The sequence below is a fragment of the Nicotiana attenuata genome, unplaced genomic scaffold (genome assembly GCF_001879085.1).
Source record: "Nicotiana attenuata strain UT unplaced genomic scaffold, NIATTr2, whole genome shotgun sequence".
In the NCBI taxonomy this organism is placed as follows: domain Eukaryota; kingdom Viridiplantae; phylum Streptophyta; class Magnoliopsida; order Solanales; family Solanaceae; genus Nicotiana; species Nicotiana attenuata.
The window spans coordinates 1,444,986-1,453,932 of record NW_017670260.1 but is presented as its reverse complement, the minus strand read 5'-3'; the positions used below and the strand labels follow the sequence as shown (position 1 = coordinate 1,453,932).

Below are 8,947 nucleotides of genomic sequence, written 5' to 3'. Positions count from 1 at the left end.
TTCATTATGACTATTACTAGTTTCCTCAGAAAGTAATTATGCCTAGTTCCATGAATAGTAATAGAACTTCTATTCTCTAGATGGCATAGTTTCATAATCATTCGATATTCTATGAGTTTCAGTTATGACAAATAAACTTATTATGAATACACATCTCATTTTAGTCCTATTCATTATTCCAATATCATGTAACTCGGTATGGTTTATTATTTCAGTATCATGTATTGCATTATGATTCTCGGTTCCTAATTCTAAACTCTTGAATGTTGAACACCTGTATTTGGGCCTGAGGCCGTAGTTTATGCTTTATGCATCATTGGGTCTGAGGCCGTAGTTATGTATACGTATACTTGGGCCCGAGGTTGTAGCTTGTGCACACACACACACACACACACACATATATATATATATATATATATATATATATATATATATATATATATATATATATATATATTGGGCCTGAGGCCGTAGTTTATCAAATAAATAGGTTGTTCATCATTCAGAAGAGGGAGTATTCATAACCTTACTTCACATATTATGTTCAGTTATCAGTTATCAGTTATCAATTATCAGTTTCAGTTTCAGTATTTACCGTTCTTTCCTTTAGTTGTTTTACATACCAGTGCAATTCAAATGTACTGATATCCTTTTTTGCCCGGGGTCTGCATCTTGCGATGCAAGTAACGATTTACAGGTTGACGACTCTGCTTGCTAGGACATCTCGTATCAGCTATTGGTGAGCCCCAGTCTTTCGGGGCACTATCCCTCCCTTTTTTAGTCATTATAGTATTTCAGTTAATAAGGTATACCGGGGACCTTGTCTCGGTAAACAGTTAGCATTTCAGTATTCATTAGAGGCTTCGTAGACTATAGTTCAGTCAGTCAAATGTTAGCAGGCTTTTATGTGTTAGACTTGTCGGCTACTCATTTATACTTGCAAACTTTTCAGTATTTTCGCATGTATGATATTTCAATCAGACTCTTTAACAGATCATCATGTTGTATATTTACATCTAGCTTATAGTTATACCACATGTTGATCCATTCATATAGTTGGTTCGCTTGGTCACATGTAGTCAGGCACTGATTGTCGTGTTACACCCAGGCCATGGTTCGGGGCATGACAAAGCTTGGTATCAGAGCCTAGGTTCAAGAGTCCTAGGTAGTCTATGAAGCCGTGTCCAGTGGGGTCACTTTTATGTGTGTGCGCATGCCACACTTGTAAACAATTGACCACCAATACATCTAGGATTGTTCCATTTCTTTCGTAATCTAGATCGTGCAGTTAGAGCTATGCTTTTCGGAATCTTTCTAACTCGTGGGAATTGCGTATTTCAGAAAAATGCCTGCAAAAAGAAAGTACACCAGGAGGGCCTCAACTACTAGCCAGGGGGCTACGACTAATGCTGCTCAAGAGAAGGATACTCTGGCCCAGGAGGTTGCATCAGTCTCAGTGCCTAGTGCTTCAGATATGGATGTCAGGGGAGCTATCCGGTTGCTCACCCAGATTGTTGCTACTCAGGCTCAAAGGCAGGCAACAAGTGTTGTTCATGAGGCGGGTAGCTCCAGGTCCAGGGAATTCCTCAACATGAAACCTCCAGTCTTCACAGGGTTAAAAAAGGATGAGGATCCACAAAACTTCATTGATGAGGTTCAGTAGATATTTTGAGTGATGCATGCTACAGACACTGAGGCAACAGAGCTTGCTGCGTACCAGCTGAAGGATGTTGCCAACAATTGGTATGAAACATGGGAAGAGTCCCGAGGGGAGGATGCAACTTCTGCAACTTGGAAGGAGTTTGCAGATGCATTTCTTGAGCATTTTCTACCCATTGAGGTCTTGGAAGCTAAGGCTTTGGAGTTTGTGAGACTCAAACAGAATGATATGAGTGTGAATGAGTACTACCTCAAGTTCATCTCTCTGGCTAAGTATCCTCCGGAAATGGTACATGATATGAGGGCCAGAGTTAGGCGGTTTGTTTTGGGGCTTTCAGATGTTTGTTTGCTGATGCTAATATAGCTGCTCAGAATAATTACATGACCATCACTAAGATGGTTGCCTTTGTTCAAGGGAACGAAAACAGGTTGAAGGAAGAAGAGCGGCTATAGAGAGAGAAGGATAGGGAATTCAGCAAGAGAGCGAAGTCTGCAGGAAATTTTAGCCATGGGGGATCTCAAGCAAGAGGCAATCGCCAGTTCTTCAGGAAATCAAATCAGGACCTGCTCCATCTTCAGCTAGTGCACCAGTGCAGAGGTCCAAGTTTAACAAGAAAAACCAAAATTTTAGAGCGACAGGCTCACAGTCACAGACTAGTGTGGGCTACAGAGGCCTTGAGTATCCTACTTGTAACACGTGTGGTAAGAAGCATCCAGGGGTGTGTCATTTGGGCACAAATGGTTGCTTTGGGTGCGTTCAGCAGGGCCACTTCTTGAGGGATTGTCCATCAACAAAGCAGAACAATGTAGGCAATGTAGCTCAGTCCACTAATTCAGCAGCCCCTCATAATCTCAGGCCCAACAAGGGCATGGTGCAGCAAAGTCTAGTAATGCTGGCGGTAATCGAAACTGCTTGTATGCCCTGGCAGACTGTTAGGATATGGAGGCTCGGGGAGATGTTGTCACAGGTATGCTAATGATATTCACTTTTGAGTTCTATGCTCTTATAGATCCGGGATCCACCCTATCTTATGTAACTCCATATGTTGCTAAGAAATTTGGGATAGAACCAGAAAAGTTGTGTGAACCTTTTGAAGTATCGACTCCAGTTGGAGAATCAGTTATAGCAAGTTGTATCTATAGGGGATGTCCAGTCAAAGTGTATCATCGTCTTACTGTAGCAGACACAGTAGGATTGGAGATGGTAGAATTCGATGTGATCATGGGCATGGATTGGCTAGAGTCTTGTTATGCCACAGTGGGTTGTAGAACCAAAATAGTAAGTTTTGAATTTCCCGGTGAACTAGTCCTAGAATGGAAAGGTGATGCAGTAACACCTAGGGGTAGGTTTATTTCCCATCTTAAAGCTAGAAAGATGATCTCCAAAGGGTATATCTATCACCTGGTTCGAGTTAAGGATGCAGATGCTCAGATTCCCACTCTCTAGTCGGTACCAATTGTAAATGAGTTCCCATAAGTGTTTCCCGAAGATCTTCCCGGAGTCCCTCCCGATAGAGAGATTGACTTTGGAATTGATCTACTCCCCGGCACTAATCCTATATCTATTCCACCTTATAGAATGGCTCCAGCAGAGTTGAAAGAGCTAAAAGTCCAGTTGAAAGATCTTCTAGATAAGGGATTCATAAGGCCAAGTGTCTCAGCTTGGCGCAACGGTCTTGTTTGTCTGAAAGAAGGATGGGTCTTTGTGCATGTGCATTGACTATCGTTAGTTTAATAAAGTCACCATCAAGAACAGGTACCCTCTTCCCAGAATAGATGATTTATTTAATCAACTTCAGGGTGCCCAGTGTTATTCTAAGATTGAGCTCAGATCGGGATACCATCAGTTGAAGGTTAAGGAAGTCAATATTCTAAAAACAGCTTTCAGGACTCGGTATGGGCATTTCAAATTTTTGGTAATGTCATTTGGTTTAACAAATGCATCAGCAGCTTTCATGGACCTTATGAATAGGGTCTTCAAACCCTATCTTAATTTGTTCGTTATTGTTTTTATTGATGACTTCTTGATTTATTCCCGTAGCGAGACTGACCATGCAGAACATCTCAGAATTGTGTTGCAGACACTGCAGGATCACAAGCTATATGCAAAATTTTCTAAGTGTGAATTCTGGTTGAAATCAGTAGCATTTTTGGGCCACGTCATCTCAGGGGAAGGCGTGAAGGTAGACCTTCAGAAAATAGAGGTAGTGAAGAATTGGCCTAGACCCACCTCAGTATCTGATATAAGAAGTTTCTTGGGTCTATCAGGCTATTATTGGCGTTTCATAGAGGGATTTTCGTCTATCTCGTCCCCTTTGACTAGAATAACTCAGAAGAAAGTCAAGTTTCAATGGTTGGACGCTTGCGAGAAAAGTTTCGAGGAGTTAAAGAAGAGGTTGACTTCAGCTCTAGTCTTAACACTACCGGGAGGAACCGAAGGGTTAGTTGTTTATTATGATGCTTCAGGGGTTGGTCTTGGGTGTGTATTAATGCATCATGGTAAAGTCATAGCCTACGCATCGAGACAACTCAAGGCTCACGAGAAGAATTATCCGACTCATGATATTGAATTAGCATTTGTGGTGTTTGCGCTTAAGATCTAGCGCCGTTATTTGTATGGGGTGCATGTTGACATTTTTACAGATCACAAGAGCCTCAATACATCTTCAAGAAAAGAGAATTGAATCTATGTTAGAGGAGGTGGCTCGAATTACTTAAAGATTATGATGTTGATATCCTCTATCATCCGAGGAAGGCCAATGTTGTAGCCGATGCTCTCAGTCGGTGTTCTATGGGAAGCTTAGCTCAAGTTGAGGCAGACAAGCAAACTATGATGAAGGAAGTCCACCGCTTAGCAAGTATAGGAGTTCGATGTTTGGACTCCGAAGATGGTGGCGTCGTTCTTCAGAACAGGGTTGAATCTTCCTTAGTAGCCGAAGTGAAGGAAAAGCAGTTCAGTGATCCCTACTTATTGCAGCTGAAGGAGGGAACTCACAAACACAAGACTACGGCTTTTGAACAAGGGGGAGATGATGGTACTTTGAGGTACAGAGCCAGACTATGCGCTCCAGACGTAGATGGGCTCAGAGAGCGGATTATGTCAGAAGCCTACAATTCCAGGTATTCTATTCACCCAAGTTCCACAAAGATGTATCATGATCTTAAGGAGATTTATTGGTGGAACGATATGAAAAAGAACATAGCATATTTTGTGGCTAAGTGTCCAAACTGTCAGCAGGTGAAAGTCGAACACCAGAGGCCTGGTGGTTTAACTCAGAGTATAGAAATTCCCATTTGGAAATGGGAGACGATAAACATGGACTTCATAACAGGTCTACCTCGCTCATTTCGGAAGCATGATTCGATTTGGGTGATTGTAGACCGACTTACCAAGTCAGCTCACTTCTTGCAGTGAAGACTACGGATTCGGCCGAGGATTATGCCAAGTTGTATATCCAAGAAACTGTCCAATTGTATGGGACTCCTTTGTCCATCATCTCAGATCGTGGTGCTCAGTTCACAGCAAACTTTTGGAAATCCATTCAGAAGGGATGGGCACAAAGGTGAACCTCAGCACCGCTTTTCATCCTCAGACAGATGGCCAGGCGGAACGCACCATTCAGACTCTTGAGGATATGTTAAGGGCGTGTGTTATCGATTTTAAGGATAATTGGGATGATCATCTACCCCTCATTGAGTTTGCTTATAATAACAGCTATCACTCTAGTGTAAAGACGGCACCGTACGAAGCTCTGTATGGGTGAAGGTGTAGATCACCAATTGGTTGGTTTGAAGTTGGCGAAGCGGAGTTATTAGGACCTGATTTGGTTTATCAGGCGATGGAGAAAGTCAAGTTGATTCAAAAGCATTTGAAGACGGCTCAGAGTCGCCAAAAGTCTTATTCGGACGTGCGGCATAGAGACTTAGAGTTTCAAGTGGATGATTTGGTGATTTTGAAAGTTTCGCCTATGAAAGGCTTTATGAGATTTGGGAAGAAGGGTAAGCTTAGTCCCCACTATATTGTGCCATAGAGAATCCTGCGAAGGATCGGGCAGGTGGCTTATGAGTTAGAATTGCCACAAGAATTTGTTGTTGTACACCCAGTGTTTCACGTGTCTATGTTAAAGAAATTCATGGGAGACCCTTCTCCTGTGGTTCCTACGGAGACTATAGGGGTTAAAGACAACCTGACTTACGAAGAAATTCCAGTGGCTATCCTTGATCGTCAAATCCGCAAGCTCAGAACTAAGGAAATTGCTTCAGTGAAAGTGCTTTGGAGGAATCAAAAGGTTGAAGAGGCTACGTGGGAAGCCGAAGAAGACATGAAGTCCAGATATCCCCATCTCTTTGAAGAGAAAGCAGAGAATCTAGACGGTTGTACACGGTAAAAATCAGAGGGCTCAATTTTGTGATCACTAGAGTGCCTCAGGGAGACCACCCCCGGAAGGCTCGAAGTCTAGCTTGGATTTCGCCCCCAAGGGTTCATAATGATCGAGATCGAGGCAGTGCTAACCAACGGCCACGACGCACAAGCGGGAAGTTCCCAAGGCACATGATTAAAAGCTGGCCTAGCCTACTGGGCTAGTTTTGGCCCGCACTGTAGCGTTAAATGGTTGTGCCAACTTCTTGTCTTTTCAATAAATGCATCTTGTACCATGTTAATATTCCCCCTCATCTATAAAGGGGACCCTTGTCATTTTGTAAAGGCATTTGATACACAAGATACAATACACTATATTCAATACAAGAACATTCTCTGCTCTCTAGCTTGAACGCATTCTTTTGGTTTCTTTATTTACATTTATTACATATACTCATTGTGTTCTATTAATTGTTCTTCATTTATAGCTCATTATTGGTCATAAAGAGCCGCAATCACAGTTCTCATGATTGTTAATCCTTCATCGACTGCCCTTAACCGGCCATTTCGATTCGACCTCGAGGCCCCGTATACGCAAGCTCGAGGCCTCGATTCCCAGCTATTTCGGTTCGATTCTTAAGCCATCTACAAGCTATCATCTTAATTTCTAATCCTTTACTTAGCATTTATTGCCTTACAACTAGCATAAAAATAGATTACATATTTTTAGAACCACAAAAATCAAATCTAATTGTTATTACCATTTTCAAGGTAAATAGTTTGGCGCCCATCGTGGGGCTAAAAATAATAGTGATTGTTTTCTTGCTGGTTTACTACATAACGCAAGTTACCTTTCACACTTTTTCTTGTCCAAGATCTTTGATTTCAGGTCAAAATGTCTAACTCAGTTAACGCACGTGAAAACAACAATCTTGAGGACCATGGAGAAAATGGTGTAGCTGTTCCAGGTGTTGGTGTACCACGAAACCCTGGGGATGCGCAAGAACAAATTCCTGTGGACGCGGTCTCGCGCGACGCTCGACACGTCGAAATAAGCTCCCACACCAACAGGAGCATACACCAAGGAGATCAACAGGAAGCTCACAAAACCCCGGCTGAGGAAGAACAAGGGGTTAGTCTTCACGTCATTCGAGATGTTACAAGCACAACAGCTGGCGATTGCTTAGCTGCAAAGCCACCAGAAAACTCCCAGCACGGTAGCACGGGAAATGGCTCCCCAAGCCGAGCAGGTACCAAAAAGATCAAGCAACAACGGGTCGGCAGCCGACCTCGCCATCATAAAAATGCTCGAGGACCTCACGAAGAGGATCGAGTCGGGCGAGAAGAATATAGAAGGCAACGATAAGAAGGTGGAGACCTACAATTCTAGGTTCGATCAAATTCCGGGCGAACCCCGAATCTTGAAGGGTGTAGATTCGAAGAAGTTCACACAAAAGTCGTTCCCACAGGAAGCGGCCCCAAAACCCATCCCAATGAAGTTCAGAATGCCCGACCTTCCGAAGTACAACGGAACCTCGGACCCTAACGAGCACGTCACTACTTACACTTGTGCAGTAAAGGGAAACGACCTAAAGGACGACGAGATCGAGTCCGTCCTGCTCAAAAAATTCGGAGAAACACTTTTGAAAGGGGCCATGATGTGGTATCACAACCTTCCTTCAAACTCAATATATTCGTTCGCCATGCTGGCAGATTCCTTCATAAAGGCGCATGCTGGTGCCATCAAGGTAGCTACAAGGAAATTAGACGTCTTCAAAATCAAGCAAAGGGAGAACGAGATGCTGCGAGAGTTTGTATCTCGCTTTCAAATGGAACGAATGGAACTACCATCGGTCTCCGACGACTGGGCAGTGCAGGCCTTCACCCAAGGTTTGAACGAGCGAAGCTCGATAGCTTCGAAACAACAGAAGCAAAACCTAGTCGAATATCCCGCCGTGACCTGGTCGGACGTCCACAACCGGTACTAATCAAAGATCAGGGTCGAAGATGACCAACTAGGAGCTCCCTCGGGCTTGGTATATCCCAGCAGGCTTCAGATAAAGGAGCCAAAGCCAAACAAATAAAGATACCAACCCTACACTGAAGATAAAATAAATGCCCCGAGGCGCAATATACCCCGCAACGATAGAATGATGGATCGAGGCCAGAATCCTCGGGGTCCTGTGGGCCGAATTGGATTCGATAGGCACACAAGGCCGACAGAGGCACACTGCCAGTCGGAATACAACTTCAACGTCGACATTTCAGACATCGTATTCGCCATCAGTAAAATCAGAGACACCAGGTGGCCAAGGCCCGTACAATCAGATCCTTCGCAGAGGAACCATAACTTAGTGTGTGAATTTCACAACACACGGCCACAGGACAGAGGATTGCCGACAACTCAGCAAAGGTCACCTCCGAGAATTCCTCAGCGACCGAGCCAAAAATCAGTTTTAGGAAAGAGAGGCGACCAAGAAGAGTGAAACAGGAGAGCCACAACATGTCATCCACATGATCTTCGTAGGTATCGATGCTCCACAGGAACCCATGGTCAGGAGAAAAAAAATTAAATCACCAGGGAAAAGAGAACTCGAGGTTACATACCCGAGGATGCCCTCACGTTTAGCGACAAAGACATCGAGGCTCTATCTCATCCCCATAACGACGCATTGGTAATTTCTTTTCTTGTAAATACATTTCAAATTAAGCGCGTGCTTATGGATCCAGGTAGCTCGGCCAACATTATCAGGTCAAGGGTGGTGGAGCAGCTCGGACTGCTCGACCAAATTGCGCCCGCCTCTCGAGTCCTCAACGGGTTCAACATGACGATCGAGACAACGAAAGGGGAAATCACCCTCCCGGTCAACATGAACGGCACTACCCAAAATGCCAAATTCCATGTCATGTCATCGAAGGGGACATGAG

General features: G+C 43.8%; 1 protein-coding gene and 1 pseudogene across 1 annotated transcript; both read left to right on the top strand.

Moving 5' to 3' along the window:
• Positions 1-1,675: 1,675 nt before the first annotated feature.
• LOC109236841 lies at positions 1,676-4,262 on the top strand. The gene is made up of 5 exons (XM_019403073.1): positions 1,676-1,999; positions 2,166-2,574; positions 2,670-2,863; positions 3,459-3,553; positions 3,701-4,262. Exons 1-5 carry the CDS (start codon positions 1,676-1,678, stop codon positions 4,260-4,262), a joined length of 1,584 nt encoding a protein of 527 aa, XP_019258618.1.
• A 188-nt stretch (positions 4,263-4,450) lies between these two features.
• Positions 4,451-6,047, top strand: LOC109236840 (annotated as a pseudogene).
• Positions 6,048-8,947: the final 2,900 nt, after the last annotated feature.

What these genes read in the sequence shown, in the direction of transcription:
- LOC109236841 (XM_019403073.1), top strand. Translation starts at nt 1,676, where the DNA reads ATGCATGCTACAGACACTGAGGCAACAGAGCTTGCTGCGTACCAGCTG. An exon ending in TTGTTTTGGGGCTTTCAGAT is followed by an intron (nt 2,000 to 2,165) that starts GTTTGTTTGCTG and finishes AGGAAATTTTAG; the next exon opens with CCATGGGGGATCTCAAGCAA. An exon ending in GGCGGTAATCGAAACTGCTT is followed by an intron (nt 2,575 to 2,669) that starts GTATGCCCTGGC and finishes ATGCTCTTATAG; the next exon opens with ATCCGGGATCCACCCTATCT.